General features: G+C 46.1%; 1 protein-coding gene across 6 annotated transcripts in view; it reads right to left on the bottom strand.

Moving 5' to 3' along the window:
* FRMD4A (FERM domain containing 4A) overlaps positions 1-22009 on the bottom strand; it is a 450104-nt gene that overhangs the window by 112957 nt on the left and 315138 nt on the right. For all 6 annotated transcript variants that reach the window (XM_057731241.1, XM_057731240.1, XM_057731239.1 and 3 more), the window contains exons 4-5: positions 17809-17901; positions 6318-6402 (exon numbers count right to left, since the gene is read on the bottom strand). In XM_057731241.1, coding sequence (XP_057587224.1) covers positions 6318-6402; positions 17809-17901 — 178 coding nt within the window. The remainder of the gene's footprint in view (positions 1-6317; positions 6403-17808; positions 17902-22009) is intronic.

The raw sequence follows: 22009 nt of genomic DNA on the forward strand, positions 1-22009 counted from the left end.
TTCACTGCAGTTCTGCTTTCTGTCTCCTGGTGAAGGAAGAGTGAAGGGTGAGAGCTGGCATTTGTGGTTTGGGGAAAATGACAACACAAACAAAACACTTCCCTCATTTTTGTGCTGTTGAAGAGATCAGAGGTTTGCTCTTTGGAGAAGGGGTTGCAAGGAAGCTAGGATGAAGTGGACCAAGAGCTCAGGGATTAAAAAGGGGGTCTACACCCCAATGGAGGTCACTCCCTCTCCCAGACCCTAGAGGTGGGAGGGGACGTCCCAGGAGGGAAGTTAAGACATTACATCCTCTGGAGACAATGAAGAGCCACAAGAAAAGACATCAAGCACTGATACTTGGGGCTCCCACTGAAAGAACCAGCTTGCCACTGGGACACTCCACAGGGACAGCCACAGGGGACCATCCCCAGCTGGGCACTTGGAGCTTTTGAGGGCCTCACTTTTAAATACGGATGGAAAGCCTCCCACATGAAAGACAGAGACCAAAATAAATAAACAGGAAAAAAAAAAAAAAAAAGAAGAAGAACTGGAAAGAAACAGGAAGGAAACAGAACATGCACGATAATTAATATTATTGGAGTGATAAGAGGATAGTCAAAGACAGTAATAGGATTATATGTATATAAAGAAAAACCAGATAATATGAAGGAAGTCTGGGAAATTCATAACATGATAGCAAAGGTTAAAAAGTCAATAGAGGAGATTAAAGGTAATATTGAAGAATTTGTGTAGAAAGTAGAACAAGATGACAGAGATGGAAAAGAGGAGGAACCAGGTATCAAAGCAGGAGGCCGTGCCCGGCATCTGATTAACAGGAGCTCCAGAAGGAGAGCCCAGAGGAAACAGAGAGACACCGTCAAAGAAATAACACCAAAAACCTGCCAGAACTGAAGAATACGAATTCCCAGACTAAAAGTGTCCATCAAATACACAACATAGTGGGTTTACAAAGACCTACTTCAGGGCACACCATCCTGCAATTTCAGATGAAGGGGAATAAATAGGAAATGCTGAAAGATCCCATGGGTGGTCATGGAGGTGGGGGGTCCACATACAGTGGGTATTTGGACCACAGACTTCCTCAAAGCAACTCTTGAAGACTCTGAGGCAGAGACTTCAAGACCTTTCATATTCTGAGAGAAAGCATTCTGCATTTCCGCATCCAATCAAACTATTAAATCAGATATGAGGGTAGAATAAAGACTGTTTCAGATATGCAAGGACCCAAACATTTTACTTCTCACATACGCTTTCTTTGGATTACTGCAGGATGTTCTCCAGTGAATCAATGGCATAAAACAAAACACAGGAAGACTCAGTATCCAGGAGCTGGGGTGAAGGAAAGACGGGACAGGAAAGGGGCACCTTGGGCTGAGGGCTGTGAATGAGGCCACGTCCAGACAGGAACAGAAGGACAGAGGGTTCTAAAAGGGAGGTGCCTGGAAAAACAACAAAGGCAGCAGCAACAAAAACTAAGCCAAAGAGAGGAAGGGATGAATTACCTAATGGATATGCAAATTAACACTGGTAGACATTTGGGAATTTGCAGCTTCTGGAAAAAAAAATGATGGGTACATAGAAACTAAAACAACTAACAGCAAGGCAATGATTACCTTTGGGTAAAATAACTGGTTGTCTGAAAAAGGAATCACAACCCTAGGATGCTGCTTGGATCAGTCATAATAATGTAATGCTGATGGGTATGGCTTTCGCCGGAACTGTGCTATCACCACACTGGGAAAACGGGAAGAGGAAGGTGTGGGTGGTTGCGTAGGAGACCTCAATCCTCACCTACCCTAACAGGAAGTCAACACATCAAAAATGGATAAATCCATATGGACCCCAAGTGGGGAAGGCGGGGGAGGGTTGGGGGGAGATGAGTTGGGAGATTGGGATTGCCATATATACATTACTAATAAGAAAAAAAAATCAAATTGTACACTTTAAATATATGCAGTTTATTGCATGTCAATTGTATCTCAATAAAAGTTCTTAAAGAAAAAAAAGCTGCTAAAAAAACAAACAAAAACCAAAAAATAAAATAGAGGGTGTAGAATTCCCATCAGTGGACCCATACCTACCTCCAGCTGAAATAAACTGTTTTAGGCATGGATCTTTTTTTAAAAAGTACATATTTTCCCCTTCTTCTATTCTACTACCACTCTTTAAAAAATAAATGTTTGTTTTATTTAAAAAAATGGATAAATCAAGGAATAACACCCTGTGTCAATTATTTAGAAACACAGGGAGAGGCAAACACCAGAAGAAACAGCTAAAATTGTTGGAAGTTGTGGGACTTGGGGTGGGGGTGGGGGTGGGTAGGCTCTTTTTCATAAACAGCTTCTTAGAACCATCTGACTTTTAAACTATGACATATATTACTTAGATAAAGATAAATGTTAATGTGTTAAAAAGTGAATGAAGAAAGGACTTAGAGGAAGTGGGAATAAACAGCTTACTGCATCTGAACAACTGAGATTCCGGTACGTTGTAGGAATTGCTCCGCAAGACACAGGGAGGGCGCTGGGTCAGCTGGTATCAGCATCACCTACCAGTTGTATGTCTGGCACGGCTCTCGGGCTCCTCAAGGCAGCCAAAGTGCCAGAGGGCGGTGTGGGTGGCACACAGAAGATCGCAGCCAAGATGAGCTCAGGTCTGATCCCAAGCGAGCAATTCTACCACAACGGGAGTTAATAACGTGCCTGGAGGGGCGCTAACCACATTCATGTCTGACTCGCTTAATCGCCCCAAGAAGGTGGTGGGTTGGGTCTTTTCATATCCTTGTTCGACCGAAGAAGAAAATTAAGCGCGGAGACGTCACGGAAGCTGTCCGTGTTTATTGCAGCTGCTACGAGGCAGAGGCAGGAAAGGAACCCGGGTCTACGAGCGACCTAATCTAAACCCCCAGCCACCGTCACTGTGCTCCGGGGCCTTCCGCCACCTTTGCATAGTTACAGCGGTGCCGAGCCTGGTCCACAGCTGCTGGCTCCTTGTCTTCGACTGAGTTCCGAGACCTCTCTGGCATCGGTTTCCTCCCTCAGTAAAGCTGATGATTCCATCCCACTCGTGAGCCTCAAAAAATGTAAGATATGTGAAAACTTTTTTATAGACTCTACGTGTCAGCGTATGGAAATGAAAATATTGTTTTTGATGATGGGAGGGAGACAGGTGGCCTTGTGACGCGATTCTGTCTCCTATGTAACCGTCAGAAAAGCCACCGCGGGCTCACAGGCACGACTCACTAAACGCCAGGCCAGATGCTGAGAAGAGGCAGCTGGGGTTCTAGAAGGGCACACACCACCCAGGCCAGCAGGCAGGCTGATGCTGTGGGCACCTGGACCCTGGACGTGGCTGGCTCTGAATGCATCACCCCTCCACGTGGGGAACCTGTAATATTCAGTTCTGGGATTTCTTTTTTTAAAAATTTCCCATTCATCCCAGAGTCCTCTGAGATCATGAGGTTTAAAAGCCCTGAAGCCTTCATCTTCAGTTCCGCATCTGTGACTAGACTGAACTGAACAACTCCTAGAGAAACCATGTCTGCTCCCTTAACCCAGGGGTCTGTATGAGCACAATTTGGGCCAACTTTTTACTTGCCAGGGTTAAGTGCAATTTCACCCTGTCAGCGACGTTCGAGGCATTTACTGCCCAAGTCCGCCCCCTGGTGGACAATCCTCACATTTTTATTCCTGAATTTTTCCAAAGGGCTTTCACATGGATTAAACAAAAGCCATCACAGACGCTTGCCACCTATGAGGTATGTAAGGCTGGTATTATTTCTACTTTATAATGAGAAAATGAGGGTTTAGAGAGAGGAAGAAATTTGCAAGTTCCTGGAACTACATTTAGCGTCATTGTTCTTCCACTCAACAAAATCCCCAAATACCGTAGTCTGAGTGTTCTGGGTTTGAGCCCAGGTTAAGTCTTGGTTCAGCAACTGTCGCCAAGCAAGGTTCTTTCACAGAATTGAATTTGATCACTACCACACCCCTCCATGAATTTGAACATGTGCATTCGGTGGAACTCTTCTGTGCAATGATGTGCTGAAGAACTTCCAGAAGGAAAAGTGATGGTTGATAGACCATTTCAGCTCTTGTATGTGTGCTTTAATGTGTAGTAGCGGGTTGTTGCAATGCCTCCAAACTGGGTTCAGTTAAACAGGAAAATATAGGCAAAGGGATCTCTTTTGAATACAGCCATTGACCGTGTTACAACTGGTGTACTTCGCTTTGAAGTTCTCCAAGAAGAGTCTGCCCTCCAGGGTGCACTGCAACCCAGCAGCTGAGATCTGTGATCTGGAGTCAGGCCCCCAGCTCCAGCCCTGACTGACTCTGCCGTTCAGTAGATATGAAACCCCCGGTGAATCTCATAACTGCCCTGTGCCTCACCTTTTTCGCAGGAAAAACTAGGATAAAGAACAGTATTCATTTCAGAGATGGTGCAAAGATTCAGCCACACAGCTTACAGCAAGCATGCAGCACCAAGCCTGCCACAGTGCCACGGGCTGTCCTCCTCCCTGGTTGTTCATGAGCTGACCTAAGGCTGCAGTCCTGAGACAGAAGGGGGCATGTCGGGGGGGAAAGAGTGGGTGCTTATTTTAAATACATTCTCCTAGTTACAGTTCTTCATCCGGGGGGGTGGGTATTCTGCAGGCTCCTCTCCCCAGGGCCGGGCTGTGTGCTAGAAATTTTCTGTGGGCATTTTGGGTTATCCAATGAAAGGAAACACTACAAGCATATGGAGGAATTGGAGGCAATGCAAAGGACTGTCCCACTCAATTAAGAATTATTCCTTGAATAGACGTGTCCCTAAAGAAGATGTACAAACAACCAATGAGAGCATGTGAAAAGATGCTCAACATCACTAATCATCAGGGAAAAGCAAACCAAAATCACAATGAGATACTATCTAACACCACTAGGATGGCTATTATTTTAAAAAAAAACCAGAAAACAACAAGTGGGGGTGAGGATGTGCAGAATTTGGAATCTTTCTGTGCTGTTGGTGGGAATATAAAATGGTGCAGTCGTTATGGAAAGCAGTATAGCAGTTCCTCAAAAAATGAAAAACTAGAATTACCGTATGACCCAGCATTTCCACTTATGGGTATTAACCCAAAACAACTAAAACAGGGCTTTGAATAGGTATTAATAAACCTATGTTCACAGCAGCATTCCCAATAGCCAAAAGGTGGAAGCAATACAAGTGTCCACTGATGGACAGATGAATAAACAAAATACGAAAAATGCATGCAGTGGAATATCAGCCATAAAAAGGAAAGAAATTTTGACACACGCTACAACATGGATAAACCTTGAGGACATATACTAAGTGAAATAAGCCAGACAGAAATGGACAAATATCGCATGATTCCACTTCTGTGAGGGGCCCAGAGTAGTCAAAAGAGAGAGACAGAAAGGAGAACGGAGGTTGCCAGGGGCTGGGGGTTTGCGAGAACAGGGAATTATCATTGAAAGGGGACAGAGTTTCACTTTTATAAGATGAAGAGTTCATGGTGATGATGGCTACACAACAAGGTAAACGTATTTAATACCACCGAGCTGTACACTTACCAAAAATGACTGTAAATTTTATGACAGGTAAAAACATTGCCCCACCCCACAGAGAACAGACTTGCAGCTGGGAAGGGGGAGGGCCAGGAGGGGAGGGAAGGATTAGGGGTCTGGGATTAGCAGATGCAAACTAGTGTATATAGCATGGATAAACAACAGTGTCCTCCTGTGTAGCACAGGGAACTATATTCAATGTCCTGTGATAAACCATAAAGGAAAAGAATATGAAAAAGAATGTATATATATGCATAACTGAATCACTTTTCTGTACAGTAGAAATGAACACATCGTCAGTCAACGACACTTCAATAAAATAAATTACAAAAAATAAAAACTTGTCCCACCCAAAGTGCCAATAGCATACTTTTGAGAGATACTTCCAGAACATCCAAAAATGATCAAACACACACACATTTGGTTATAAGAGGTTCATTTATAATTGTGAAACTTAGTGCATTTGTCACACTGGTATGGGCTTCCCATTTTTGGGCACAGTTGCCAAGTTAAGGAGACCCTTAAAATCAAGTTAAGGAACACTTTCAAGGAGACAAAACAGAGTGATGGGATTGGAAGGAGTCATGTATGAATACTCGATAGCTTTAGCTCTGCAGAGTTCTCATTTATTTATAGTCAATAACTTACTTCTAATCAATACATTTGCACTAGGTAGCAGCAAGTTGGGACTCCCAGCTTCGAAGAAGACTTTCAGGTGTCAACAGAAAACTCTGAAGAGGTTCTTACCTTGTAGATACAGGACTTGGCGTTCAGGAAGAAGAGCTCTATGGTGGCATTGTCCTTTAGGTATGAGATGCTCTCTATATAGAACCTGGAAGAGACAAACAGCCAGTGAACCACAGAAGCATTAACTGATTAGGCAGAAAATCAAGCGTTCTCTGAGTTACACGATTTGACTTGAGGACGAGGACTCCCAATCCAACAGGAACAAAAGAAAAAGGAATCATCTATTGTTTCCACCGTTCCTTTTTGAGAGAAAACAGTGCTTTTCAAGTCTGTTTACAGTGGGTTAGGACCATCATGACTGACAGCCCTTCTCATAGCAAAGAGCCGGCCCTCCATCAGCCTCTAAGAGTAAACTTGAACTTGACCAAGGAAACTTCCTTCTTCCCTACCTGCTTTCCAATTTTTTTTTATAATGTCCTTTGTTTGCATTACATTACTTTTTGTCCTAATCACTGTTGAGTTGGAGTTTTAAAAGATAATTTCTTCTGCTTAATCGAATAAATGGCCCTATTTCTCCCTGAGATGGTTACGACAGATTTTCCTGAAGACGGGAAGGTGGGGTTTGACATCTGCACATCCAGAGAGCTGTGGCTGGTGTTCTTAATGCTGTGATATTTGTGTACATGAAGCCAAATGAGAATTGGATTTTTTATCCAGATGAAGCTTATGGATTTTTTTCAAGATGACACATGCTGAAATTATTTAAGTTTACATTCAATGCACCTTTACGCATCGACTCTGGAGTTAATTCAATTCCTTAATTAGAGAAGGCACCTGTACTTGTCTAAGGATCAGCTGCACTGAGGGAGCTGTGATGAGAGGGGAGGAGGAAATGACCGGCATGCAGAGCCTTGGAGGGGAAGAGTGGGGGTGACAACTCCTGGAAGGCACTGGGTACCTGCCTCGCGGAAACTGGGGGCCCCAAGAGGGGGCAGGAGGTGAAATGAGAAGAAGCAAGTGCTGTGATCTTCCAGAACAGCGTTACGATGTGACGGAAAGAATCCTGGGGAGGAAGGTGACCTGGGCCCAGCGCTTTGTGATTCAGGGAAAGTCACATAACCTTGCTGGGCTTCTGCTTGCCAGACGGTAAAAGACAGCAGAATGAAGTCAGCAGTTCCCCACCTAGGAAACCTGCTGCTTTCAAACACTGGAAGCTATTTCAGATGAAAACAACAATAGCCACAGCAAAACCAACACACCAACATCCCATGAAGCACACGAAGTGTGTGTATAGGCTTGGGCAAGCATGTGGCCCCCCAGTTTGCAACCTTTCGTCTACAGACTAAGTAAACATCTTTGACCATTTTACAGATGCGTGCAGAGGCTGTCATGATGAATACAAGAGATTCATTTGAATTTGTGAGTGAATCCAGAGTAACTTCAGAGATTAGTAGGTATTTTCAATCCACAGGTATTAGTCCTACAATTACCATCATGGAGGTCTACACAATTTTTGGAAATTACAATGCAGTCTTCTTTCTTACAAAGCCTGGAAATGAGTAGCCTGGTCAATCTCTACCATCACTTCCTTCTCTACTGGGGGGGGAAAAAGCACCTGCCTTCTCCTTTTGGAGCAAGTATTTTAGGTCACGGAGGTCTCCATAAAGAGTCTGCGGTGGTCTCAGAGGAACTGTAAAGCTGTACTACTTTCACTCCCCTGAAAATGGAGACGTGACAGGTGGCAGCAAATTCTACATTTCAAAGCAAAACACAGTTGTCCCTTGGGATCTGCGGCAGATTGGTCCCAGGACCCGCCCCTTTCCCAGGATACCAAAATCCTCCGATGCTCAAGTCCCTGATATAAAATAGTGCAGTACAGTCAGGACACATCCTCCGATTTCATCTCTGATCCACGGATTGGGGAACTGGCTGTAAGTTAAATTTGATGTAATTAAAAAGTCTACATCCGTTGTAAAAAGTTTTTGGCGAGGAGTAAAAATCAGAAGGAAGGAAGGCAGATAGATGGGAAGGAAAAGGAAGGCAGAGGAGGGGAGGTGGAAAGGGTGACCAAGGCTCAGGATGGGGCTCTGGGTGGGTCAGAGCAAGGCCAGCTCAGCTGCACGACCTGCAGGCGTGGCCTATTACAGATCAGTCCTGCGTCTGTGCCTGTATCTGAGCTGCTCCTCTCACTTCCAGAACAATCCTCCCGCACACCTCAGTTCACTGCTGCTCCCTTGAGCCTTGCTCAGGGTCACCACAGGTCCTCACCGACTCTGCGGACAGTCCCCACAGGAGACCTCCTCTCCTGGGCCCCAGTGCTGCCCTCTGCTTACTGTGTGGCCCCATGATCCCGTGATTTTCTGTTCCCTGAGATGCCTTCTCACTAGGCTGCTAACTCCCTGAGGACTGGGACCAAATCTCATTCATTTTTGCATCCCTAGCACTAATCCAGGGCCTGGCACCAACATGTAAATTTCTATGAAGGAAAGACTGTGATTTTCAACACTTCTCCTCGGGTCTTATTGGTGGGAGTTCTTATTGGACAATGACATGGGCAATGAAGACAATGAAGGAGGGAGAAAAAAATAATACATGATTTCCCAGACCATTTATGATTAAGGGGTCTTATGATCCACATCCTGTCCCTGTCCCTCTGCCCCTTCTCTCCCTGTGAACATGGAAAGCTGTTCGTGCAGAGCTGCTGATGACTTTGAATTCTAGAGCCAGGAAAACAGCAGAGGCTTCTAGAGTTTGCCAGTGAGTGACCTTAGTTCTGTAATAATAATTCTGAGTCTAAGGCTGTTGGGTCTGAAATAACTTAGTTTTCAAAGCAATGCCTTCTGTCTTGATCCCATTTGCTTTAATTCACGAGAAGTAAGGAGTGAAGACATTCTGTGTCCCGCCTCCAATTTTCTCCTCAATAGCATATTAAGAAAAAAACATAACACTTCCCTTCCCAACTCTCGAATAATGGAAACCTGAAATGAGATGGTGAATTCTATGCCTTTTCAGACAGTATTTGTTCTCTTGCTGCACAAGAGACAGGAAGGTGGAGGAAATAAACACATTCTGAGATGGAGGAAAAAAAAAAAAATCACCTCCTTTTGACAGAAACTGGAAAGCAGTTTCCTGTTAACCTTTGTCACCAAGAAACAGCCTGGGAAACCCTGTGAGTTCCAGGCCTGTCATGTTATTGTTCTGTAATCCTGGGTTTTCAATTCATCCTGGACGTTCCATCTGCGCTAGGAAGCTGGGGAGTCAACAGTGCCCAGAGGAACACAGACCTCAGACATCTCAACCCCACACCGAGGCCCAACTCACCCTATGGGAGAAGAAACTTCTAGGGAAATGGGAAAGGTTGACGGTTTGCATTCAAAAGTGGAGATGCCAGTTCTGTTCTTTTGGATTTTCCTGGGCGCCTGGGCAAAGGTCCTCCTTTTGGGCAGTAGGTGGCGATGTTGCACTTGCTTACCTACCAGTGCGGAGGGCTTTTTCAAAGACCCGGTTCACAAAGAAAATGCCAGGTCTCTGGGTAACCCTAAGGAAATGGATGATGTCTCATAGGTTCAGAGGGTCTCTGTGGACCATTCCAAGTCTGATTCTGTATTAACCATGGGTTTTAGATGCTTTGCCATCTGGGGGCTTGTTGAACCTTGAAAGAACTGCCCCTCCCAGGCTTAGCCAATTCTTAGAGGTGGTAAAGGATTCACCTGTGAGCACACCTTTTGCAGGCAGACCAACCAGTCCAGTGTCCACATACCCTTCCTCGCTTCCCTTATGGGGATTTTACACTCCAGGCCGCTATCCACCTGCCTTAATCATCCCAAGGTCAGCAACTGGATAACTCAGGACAGTCCCCATGCCCCAAAGCTTGCTGAAATTATTCAAACTAAGCAATCCTAAACCTGCTCACTCTGCCTTATCTGTTCCTTCCTGCAGAAACCATAATAAAGGCTCACGCCCCTAGGTCCCCCACTCCCTCTGCTTTCTGGCTCTGCCTGGTGTGGGGTATCCCCTCCTCTTGGGAACTGAGTAGCAATCTCTCTTTTCAATGGCAGTCATCTCCTGATCTTTTGGCCTCAAGTACCTGAATAATAATAAAAACTACACTTTATAAATTTATTTATTTGTTTATTTATTTATTGGCTGCTTTGGGTCTTCGTTACTGCACATGGGCTTTTCTCTAGTTGCGACGAGTGGAGCTGTTCTTTGTTGTGGTGCACGGGCTTCTCATTGTGGTGGCTTCTCTTGTTGCGGAGCACAGACTCTAGGTGCATAGGCTTCAACGGTTGTGGCACGTGGGCTCAGCAGTTGTGGCTCATGGGCTCTAGAGCACAGGCTCAGTAGTTGTGGCACACGGGCTTAGTTGCTCTGCAGTATGTGTGATCTTCCCGGACCAGGGATTGAACCCATGTCCCCTGCATTGGCAGGCAGATTCTTAACCACTGCACCACCAGGGAAGTCCCAAAACTTCACTTTAAAACAGGTTCTTCAGCACACTTAGGAGGACTGTCTATATGTCTATATATCTATATCTATATCATCTATATCTATATCTTTGGCTGTACCATGCAGCATGTGGAATCTTAGTTCCCTGACCAGGGACTGAACCCACGTACTGAGCAGTGAAAGTGTGAAGCCCTAACCACTTGACTGCCAGGGTATTCCCAGTAGGACTGAATCTTAGGGCTGCTGCTTCTTCTTCTTTTTTTTAAAATATTCATTTACTTATTTGGCCATGCTGGGTCTTAGTTGTGGCATGCAGGATCTTTCATTGCCACATGCAGGATCTTTAGTTGTGGCACATGGGATCTAGTTCCCTGATCAGGGATTGAATCCAGGCCTCCGGCATTGGGAGTGTGGAGTCTTAACCACTGGACCACCAGAGAAGTCCCTTAGGGTTTCTATTTGAGTCAAAGGAAATGGTACGCTAGGCCAAGGGCAAACCTAGCTCAGCAGCATGTCTGATGCCACACCCAACCTGGCCCAGATGATGCTAATCTGAGGATATTTTATCAGATGGTCTGAAGTAGGAATACATATGTGCTATGCTATTATATGTCTGAGCATATTAAATACTCAAGGCTCTGAAGCCTTGGGGAGTCTGGTCCCCTTTCAAGTGTGGAAGCCTCAGGTGGCAGACGACTGAACACCATCCAGCAAGATGACATCAGCTAGGTTTCCTCCGCTGAGCCCCCTTGCTCCTCCTCCTCCCTGTCACACCCACCCCCTGGCACTTGGGAATCACTGACTATTTACAGCAAGTGTTAATTAAATGGCCCAGTGATTTCATTTTGTAATGAACACAAATGTCACGTTTGGAATTCCGACTTTTCGTAGCAAAAAGGAGCGATCGTAATGAGAAGGATAATTAATACTGCTGTGAGTTTCTGCAGCCAAATATCTCTGATGTTGAGAATTTCAACAGTGCTGAAACTCCTAACTGGGACACCCAGTTGAGATCTAGCGAGTTCTGGTTAGCGGGCGCCTTTTAGGCCCATGCCGTCATTGTTACCATGAGTGGCAGGAAACAGCACCTGCGGTCTTAATCAGCCAGGAAAGACACCAACAGTCAGGTCATGAACCTGGCTGTCAAATCCCCTCTCCCAGATGAAAGCTTCCTGGCATCTTTTCTCTTTCTTTCTTTTTTTTTTTTTTTCTTTTCTGTAGCTCACTTTAGTTTATTGCTTGTGAAACTCTAAAGTTTGAGGAGACACATCTAATCTCTATTTATTTTCCTACAAACAGTGTTGATGACCAGAGCTCCAAGGACACTTGGCTGGAGAACATACAATGAAAGAAACAGTCCAGACACAGAGGAATCATCCTGAGCACAAACTCATGTCCACACAGAAGAGGATGGAGGGGCTCCCTTGGGTGGGTAGGCATATTTTCCTTCTACCTTTTCTTGACCTATTTCTTGAGCTTGCCTGGTGGGCACTACCAGAGAGTCCCTGTTCTCAATTTGGGGAGCTTGCCTCATGGCACTAAACAACGGTCTTGTCGTTGAATGTGACCTTGGTCATACACTGATCACTGGGCTGCTTGTAACGGATGTGAGGGGTCAGGGAGTGCAGAGAGATGAGGCTGGATGGCCGTGCACAAGTCAGGTCACTCAGGTTACGTGGAGGGTAGCCTTACATGACAACGGGAAGCCACGAGTAAGGGATTAGAAGGGAATTCTAGAAAGGTGCTCAGTGGCAATATATGGGAGAGGGTGGAAGGGGCCAAGACCGGAAACAGAGATGAACAAGAAGACTTCAGGATCGGGAGAGCCTCATGAAGGTCCTAGTTGCAGCCAGGGGTGCGGGTGTGCGTGGAGGGTAAGGGGTGGAGCTCTCAAAGATGTGAAAATAAGAGGAACTGGTGAATAAGAGGCCAGAGAAGGGAGCAGGTGGGAGAGAGCAGGTGATGTCGAGGCTGACTTTCAAGGCCCTGGCTTGGGGGGCTGTGTGAGTGGTGGTGCCCATCGCGGAGATAAGGAGGCATCAGGGAAAGAAGAGCAAGGTTGGGGGCAGAAAGATGATGACCTTATTTGATTCAGACAGGGGAGGGCAGAGAAGCGCCTGTGGCATTTGGTGCCCAGAGACCTCCAGTGCCTATGGGGGTGATGGGACCAGAAGCTGGACCCCCAGAGACTGAGGGATCAGTGAGATGTGGGAAAGGGGGCAGCTGAATCTTTGCTGTGAACAGAAGGGGGTGCAGAGGTGGTAGCTGCAAGAGGAGGCAAGTCAGGGAGGGTATTTTCTTTTGTGAGGGTGCGAGCACCGTGGATGGATGTGGAGGGGAGGGGTCCGTGGAGAAGCAGCAGTTTAAGATAGAAAAAAAGAGAGGGGAGTCTGGAGTGAGTGAGCTCCCTGAGTTGGTGGAACTGGCGGGCACGTGGACCCTCCAGCCTCAGATGATGGGATGACGGGTGTGTGCGTGAGAGAGAGAGAGAGAGAGACAGACAGACAGACAGACAGACAGAGACAGAGACCTTGGAAGCTGGGGACGGGTGGGGGGTGGTATCTGTTCACTGCTCTATTCTTACCTCCTCAAACAGTACCTACAACATAGCAAGTGCCAATGAGTGTACATGAACCAATAACAGAATCCATTGATCATGGTGAGTACATAGCATGGAGTTGACATGAGAGTGGCTTTTGGCTCTTAAGGCCCAGCAGTGATGCAGCTCAGGGTGACAATAAGGGGCCAGCGGCACGGAGGAGTTTTCTTGGTAGAGGAGAGAGCACTGGATAGGGCAGAATGCCTCCCCACTGGAAGTCCCTGTTGTCAAGAACAAGCTTCCTCAAGCGGGACTAACAGCACACATCTCAGCTTCTGGAAACACCTGCTTTCCCACTGAAGATGCCCCTGCCTCTGCCAAGGTGGTTTCCAGTGGGGCCACCAAGCTTTGGGACCACAGGTTGCTTTGCCCCAGCAGGGGTGCTCTGTCCATGGTGCTGAGTTGGGTACCTCCAGAGCAGCAAGGTTAGGCTCTCCAGCTCCCCTCTCGCCCAGTGCTGGGTACATCTGTCCTTTGCAGATGGACGCTGGTGCTGCAGACGTGGTCAAGCGTGGCGCCTGAGATGGGCCAAGGTCAGGGATCTCGACTCGGGTCCTCTGGCCCTACTTGCACAGGCAACCGCAGGCTCTCTGGTTAGCAATATTCTACTCTATTCTATTCTATTCATTTATTTGGCTGCGTTGGATCTTTGTTGCTGTGCACAGGCTTTCTCTAGTTGCGGTGAGCAGGGGGTACTCTTTGTCGTGGTGTGCGGGCTTCTCACTGCAGTGGCTTCTCTTGTTGCAGAGCACAGGCTCTAGGCACACGGGCTTCAGTAGTTGCGGCACGTGGGCTCAGTGGTTGTGGCTCACGGGCTCAGTTGCCCTGCAGCATGTGGGATCTTCCCGGACCAGGGATGGAACCTGTCTCGCCTGCATTGGCAGGCAGATTCCCAACCACTGCTACCAGGGAAGCCCCTGGTTAGCAATCTTGATGTCACTTTTCACTTGTGAGATGGAGGCTGTGTGGTGTAGGGCAGCGGTCCCCGACCTTTTTGGCACCAGGGATGGGTTTCGTGGAAGACAATTTTCCCACAGGCGAGGGGGGAGGGGAATGGTTCGGGAGGTCATGTGAGTGATGGGCAGCCGGAGACGAAGCTTCGTCACTTGCCCACTGCTCACCTCCTGCTGTGTGGCCCAGTTCCTAACAGGGGTTCCAACCCGGAGCCTGGGGACTGCTGGTGTAGGTGATAGGGCCCCAGGATTGGGGGCAGATCTGGCTGAACAGATGCAATAACTTAATAGCCATGCTGGGGGCAGAATTTACCTAAACATCTTGGGTCCCCATATCCTTAGCTTAATTAGGAAAAACAGTACCTGCTTCAAGGATTGTTGTGAAGATAATTCACTTGTATTAATGGACAGTTCCCTTCTCTGTGACCTTTTCCCTTTTTAGGTCATTATTAAGACCCCGATGCCACTGTGACCATTCCTGCTCATTTGACTGTTGAGAGTTGCAGGGATCAAGTCCCTTTGAGGCTAAACAACAAGTCAGTGAAGGCAGGTTCTCAGCCCTTCATCCTGTCAATCTGAGACTGTCCTGCAGCCTGATGCCAGCTTCAGGCCCTCCCAAGGAGGAAAAGCTTATTTCCTGGCTTAGAGGTTGATGCAGAATTCTGTGAGTTCCAATTGACGTTATTTAATATATTTGGGTCTTACTTTTCCTAATCGGTTGAACGGAGGCCATAATTCTGCCCACAGTTTCACAGATGTGTAGAATATGCATTGCAGCGAAAGAATATATAAATGCCAAGGAACAAGCCACGCGGGGTGGCAGCCCAAACGTAGACCCTTGCTGACACAGGGTTAAGGTTTCCACTCAATGAATTGGCTTGAGGCAGCCGACCTTTTCCGTGGTCTCTTTGGTCAGGTGGTTTTATGCTGCCTTTCTTCCCCTATATAACCGTACACGTGTTATACAGATGTAACACGCAGATGTTTAAAGGAAAGGAGAAAGGTTATGAGGGGCTGGAGCATCAAGCTGCTCTGAGGAGGCACGGCTGATGGACAGCTGGGTTCTTGCTTCGAAAGGTCAGCATGTACATGCAGCAAAAGAGCCCAGCTGGACAGGAGCTCTTTTAGAGACTCCAGCATATTCCAAGGTCTGGGTCTTTAATGAAGATAATTTGTCACACTGCTCCTTTGGAGAAAATAGCCTATAGGCATCCTCAGAAAGGCATTGCGTTACAAATTGGGAATTCTTCCCAGGCTGAAAATCAAGGTAAAAGCGCAGAATTCACCCCTGTGGGAGAATCTGCTTCCTGAGAGAAGATACATTTTCAGTGTTTTGATACCATGCTATTCAGCCAGCTGCAAAGTGGGGACTCAGGAGTGTAGGGGTCTGGGAGCCAGGATCCTCCGTGGCCAGTGCCAAGGAGACACCCATCCTGGGAGGCGGTTGTAATGACTCAGGTGACAGAAGGTGAGGACCTGAGTTCAGGTAATAAAGAGGAGAGGGCAGGGCGGAGAGAGATTTCAGAAGTAGCAGCAGAGAATTAATTTCCGAAAGAATATGAGGGAGAGGAAAGGGGGACAGATTTTAAGATTTAAGCCTATATGACTGAATGGATAACGACATCAGATCTGATGGGACACAGGTTTAGGGAGGTGGGGTGGTGGGGGGAAGATGATGAATTTGGCTTTGGATCTGCTGAGTTTGATGTCCGCAGGTGCCCAAGAGGTAACCGGACATAGAAACCCGGGGCTCTCCAGCAAGATCCGCTTGCAGGATGAGCTAGAGAAAGCTCTGCCTTGTACTTCTCTAAGGTGTACATCCCTAAATGTGAATTCAGAGGGTTTTTCCTAATGAGCATTTGGGGAGGTGCATGCTTCGGCCAACAAGGAAAACACATGTCCTTGGGTCTTCAGTCACTCTGTCGCTAGTTCTGTTGTTGCACTGGTTCTACCTCGGCAGTTCTCTGTGTACCTGGTTCCACGGAGACACGTCAGCTTGGAGTGATTTGGATCCACTGGCAAGCAGACCCTTGGTCACAAACACTTCAACCCAGCAATCTCAAGGCATCCCAAGCTTTTCTCCAAGGCTTGGTTTCCCAGACCCACAAATAACTCAGCTCATAACAGACACTTGGGAAAAACAGCTAATATGCAACCAGCCCAGTGTTTTCTCTTCTTGACTAACGTTGGCAAAAACCACCACAAAGGAGTTGGGGCCTGATACACGGCAAGTGTACACACCCACCTCCCATTACGAGATAATGAACTGCTTAAATGCAACCATGCCTCCCCTGATGTCACTGTTACTCTTGGCTTTATAAGATGACTTTTCCATTTATCTGAGAAAATGTAGCCCCCATTACAGAGACGATGACCCTGAAATCACGCCCATCAGGATGGAAATGGCGAAGATTAGCTCTGATATGTTCGCGGCCATTAAACAAATCGAAAAGGCATTAAATGAAAGTTTAAATCTACTCCGCCAGCTGAGATAAAGACACATACTCCTGACTGTGAAAGGGACCCTTTACCTCTGATTTTGCCTTTCATGATATCAGGATGGCTATGCTGAAAACTGTATTCTTGGCTGTGCTTTTTAGGAAGAATTGAATTGTGAAGCTTTTGTGTCCTGTTCTTGAATTTCTGTTCACATTTTTAAAAAGCACTGGGTCTATGTGTTGGGTGGAAGGGCTAGTCTCCTTTGGAAGACTGAGGCATTTGAACCCAAATACCCCTGCAGCTGTGTAGACAGAAACAGCCCGGTGGTTCCGCAGACTGGGTGCTCCGGGAGCTGCTGGATCTGGGGGCTCAGATTCTGGCTCTGCTACACATGATGTGTACTTTGCCCTTGAACCCACGACATGACCCCCTCTCTGGCTTCACACAACCTTTTGCAAACCCAGGCGGTCGGTTTGGTTGACTTCATACAGTTGTTGCAGACATTAACTACGAGAAGCAGACTGTTCTCTGTGGTCATAAAATAAAACTTGTTACAATAGATTAATGAACAGAAAATGCCTGCTGTTTCTGATATATTATTATACCATAGCCTCCCTTACTGGGAAAAGCATTAATCTATGGTTTGCTGCTAGGTTTCAACTATTCCTATCTGCGATAAAATAGGCAAGTTTCAAGAGGCCAAGGGGTACTTGTGACAGAACCAAGAACACACAGACTTCTGTTATGTAGCTTCGAAGGCCACCAAAAGTAACCACTGGTTTGTGTTATCCTCAGAGACTTAATTTCCTTTGAGATATATGCCCTCTTTCCCCTCAAAAAGCAAAAATGAAGGGTTTTATCTTCATTCCACACAGGCATCCTAGTGCCAGAGCACAAACACACATGTCCATGCACACATGCTGACGTGCCTTACACACTCACGCCCTGTGTTTACATCTGCTGGGAATACAGCTCTACTACAACCTCTATTCCTGGCAATGAACCAAGACAAACCTGAGTTCCCTTTTCTTTGATGGCTCTACCGTCCCGGACTTTTCTGACACAGGAGGAAAAAAAAAAAAGCAAAAGGAGGGATACCCAATGTACATACCTGACACAAAAGTATAAAACCACTGGTCCCGACTTTTTGGGGAAGTCATGTTCCAACACTCTTCGATCTAGTTGAAGCCAGTTTAAGTGTCCCCTGAGGAAAAGAGAGACCAGTGGGTTAGGGCTTTGGGTTTTGCCAAAGTTTCTTGGGATGAAGGTATATGTGCAGCAAAACATGCTGGACCATAGATAAACGTGGACCTTTGCCTCACTCTTAAGTTCTCAGTATTTGCAGAACCCAAAGAAATTACTGGAGGAATACTGCATCAGCAGGAGATAAATACCTGACAATCAAAGTCGGGGGTTTGCGACCCGCTGTCCATTTTCTCGACGGCACTGAAATGAAAAGGCAATCATACGCTTTTCTTGTCCTGAATCCCCTTATCACCACACTCCTGACTGCCTTTTCTCCTGAAGGCCTCCAAACACACTTTAGAAACACGTTAGCAATCTTCACAACATCTCGCTGGAAGCAGATGGGGTGCAAAGTGAAGCAGAGAGAGTTTCTTTAAAAATGAAGTGTACACCGACCATACGACCCAGCCACTCCACTCCTAGGTATTTACCCAAGAGAAATGAAAGGAGATGTCCACGCAAAGACTTTTACACACAGATGTTCACTTTATTTGTAATAGCTCCAAACTTGAAACAACCCAAATGTTTACCAACGGGGGAAGGGACCAATTATGATACAGTTATAGAATGGATTACTATCCAGGGGTAAAGACAATGTGCTATTAATATACACAGCAACAAAGAAGAATCTCAAAATAATTATGCTGAGTGAATGAAGCCAGACAATAGACAGTACAGACTGTATGCTTCCTTTTATAGAAAACTCTAGCAAGTACAAGTGCATCTGCCATGACAGAATGCAGATTGGTGGTTGCCGGGGGTGGGTGATGGGTGGATCATGGGGGCAGGGGACGAGGAAACTTTTGGTCATGATGGAGATGTTCATTATCTTGATATGGTGATGGTGTCATGGGTGTAGACATATGTCTACACTTTTTGAAACTGTACGCTTTAATCTGTGCAGTTTATGGTATGTCAATGTTACATCATTAAAACTATTTTAAACAGTGAACCACAGAAATATTTGATGATATACAAATGGGGTCACTTCTGCATGTATTTCTTCCTTCCTTCCCTCCCTCCCTGTTTCCTTCCATAAATATTAATTGACCGCCTTCTCCAAATAAGAGTAAGGAGTAAGATGCAGCAGGGAGCAAAATTGACACAGTCCCTATTCCCCTGATGCTTATATTCTTGTAGGAGACAGACACTCAGAAACTATTTCCACAGTTAATTATGTAATTACTAATAGTATTAGGACTGTGAGTTATGAGAACCTGTAAGGACATGATCTAGTCTGGGGGTCCGAGAAGCACTGCTTGGTGTTTGTTTGAGATTTGAGGAATGACAAAAGAAAAGCAAAGAGGACGGGGAAACCACTTTCCAAGCAAAGGGGCCAGCATGTGCAAAGGCCCTGAGGTGGGAAGAAACCTTGGTGTCATAAGAGTAGAAAGGGATGAGGTTGGAGAGTGGTGACCAGGGCCTCGGAGACAAGTTGAGGATGCTGGTCTTTGAAGAGCAAGGCAGAATCACAGAACAAGTATGAGCAGAGGAATCTACCCTTGTCCTTTTCCTCTCCTCTCCTTCCCCAATCTCAGCCCGTCACCCTGGAGGACTCAGAGTCCTATAATCGCCTTGACTTAGGAAGCCCATGCTGACCAGACACAACTGCACAACATTTCCTCAGGGGCCTGATGCTGAGTGACACTGATGTTTCTAATGTACACACCTGTGTGAAAGGCCGCCACTTATTAAACAAAAGCTGCTGCATCACTGTATTAAAATGTTTGCTCCTCCAAGCCTCCAAAAAACAAAAGCTAGAGCATACTCTAGAGGCTTCCATCTCCATTGTGAGATGTCATTCAAACTGCACGTTTTGCACAAAAAAGCAAATCCCTCTTTCACTTAAGCCCAAGCCTGTGGCTCTAGGGATGAGGATGAGGGCTGCTTCTGAAGAGTATGTGCCTGAGGATCTCTGGCCTCTTTCTACTCCAAGAATTTTCATCTAGACAAATTTTTTTTTCTATTAACTTTATCTTTCATGTTTGGTTACTCTTCTCTGAGGATAGTAACAGTAAAAAAAAGAATGAAGAAAGAAGTTTTCTAAGCAAAACAACTGGACCAACATCTTTCAGAAAGGTGGGATAAATTCTCATCCAATGGGACGTGGGATCTGGAAACAGAAGGCCTGGAGGCCACTGTGGTCTCTGGTTGTACCTGAAATGCTGACAATGCCCATTAGGGATCATGTCGTTTCAAACTTCTACACCTTAGCTCATGCTGTTCCCTCTGCCTAGAATGCCTTTCCTCTCCTTCACTGCCCAGCAAAGTCTGGTCCATCCTTCAAGACGCAGCTCTCCTATGTCTCCTCCAGAAAGCCTTCCCTGTCACCCCTTCCTCACGCCACACACCAGCCTAGGCTGTAGGTCCTCCTCTGGACTCTCAAGGCACCCATCTCAGGCACACCTCTGCTGTTGCACTTCCCAGAGTCCATGGAACTTACTCTGCATACATATTTTTCCTCAACAGGCTTTTTATATTTGAAAAACACAAAGAGATCTACCCCATAAGGTAACAGCATGTGCATTTCTGATTAATTGGAAGGTAAGACAAACAAACCACACTATCGGGCAGTAATAAGCCATAGCCCCTCCTTTCCAGCCTCTGAAAATGTCCCAAATCTCCTAGGGTCCTCTCTTTGTGCTCAGCCTCTTGCAGACACACCATATGCACGCTCACCCCAGGACTTTGAGCATGTGGCTTCTCCTCACTGGAGCAGTCTCTCCATCCTCTTTACCTGAATGCTAGCCATTGTTCAAGGCTGAGTTCAAGTCTTACTTTTAGCAAAATCTTCCTTGATTGCCTAAGTCTGGGGTTTCTTTCAAATGTCTCCAGAGCTTCTGGTTTGTGTCATTTGCAAGGCATTTAGCACAGCCTTGTGCAATTAGTTATTAAAAATTATGACCTGTCTCTCCAACTAAGTCATAAGTTTTCAACATTAAAAAAAAAAAAATCATCCCCAGAACTTAGCACAGCACTTGGCAAATATTACAGACTCAAGAGTACTTGCTCATTGATTGGATGGCCACCTCCAAAAGCTGATTTGTGTCCTGATCTTAATTTATAAAAGTGACCGAGTGACAACACAGAGAGGTCAATGCCACTGAAGGGAAAGTTTAATGCTCCTCACAGTTCCCTGGAAATGTGAGGCACCCATGCCATGCAGGGCCAGGAGGTGAAGCACCAGTGTTGGTCTTGAGGCAGAAAGGAATATGGAGGAGACACTGGCCAGAGACTTTTTTAGGGTCTTCATGGAAAAGGCAGGGGGAACAGCTTAGGATTGGCTCATCTGAACAATCCTGGTGGACCCTGAGGCATAAAAGCTGTCCCTGGTTTTCTGGCCCCCAGGGTGATTAAGGACAGGTGGAATATTGGCTTGGGGTGTGAGAGTTACATAAAGGAAGTGGTTCAGAGTGTGGTCTCAGGGTGACAGTGGGGATGGAAACAACTTTGGCTGTTAGTTTGGCCCTGTAATTAATGATGCCAAATAAACACAGAATCTGCAAAAACTCAGAACAGAAATCCATCCAATGACCAGGCAGATATAAATTTTAATCTTTTGGCTTGCAATAATTCTTGATGAAGAGTCTTAAGGATCCTCTCAAGAAAGACAGACTAGAATGGTGTACAGTGGTTTTCCTCTGGCCCCAAACTCAAGGAATAAGGAGGAACCAAGAGATGGAATGTTCTACCTGTGCTCTCAAGATCTGTCAACGGGCCAGGCTTGAGAAATTCTCACCCCACTCCAGGGCACAGCATTTCTGACCACTCAGACCACTGGGGATTTGACTTGGCCCTTGGGGGGCCATAATTCACTTGGTGGAAAACCTGAAAGTAGGAACCTTTAGCTTGAAGAGACACAGACACGGATGTCACTTGGGTACCACTCTACTGGGTTTGCTTACTGCTCATCTTCTCCATCCATGCTATCAGAGGACAAATAGGTAGATGGACCCCCCCCCCCCAGGTAATTTCATTCCCCCACACTAAACTTTTTAAAAGAACATTTGGGGGATGAACTCCTTGGTTCCCAGCCATATATTAGTTTAGCATTGATCAAGCCATGA

The sequence above is a fragment of the Hippopotamus amphibius genome, chromosome 4, assembly GCF_030028045.1.
Source record: "Hippopotamus amphibius kiboko isolate mHipAmp2 chromosome 4, mHipAmp2.hap2, whole genome shotgun sequence".
Taxonomy (NCBI): domain Eukaryota; kingdom Metazoa; phylum Chordata; class Mammalia; order Artiodactyla; family Hippopotamidae; genus Hippopotamus; species Hippopotamus amphibius.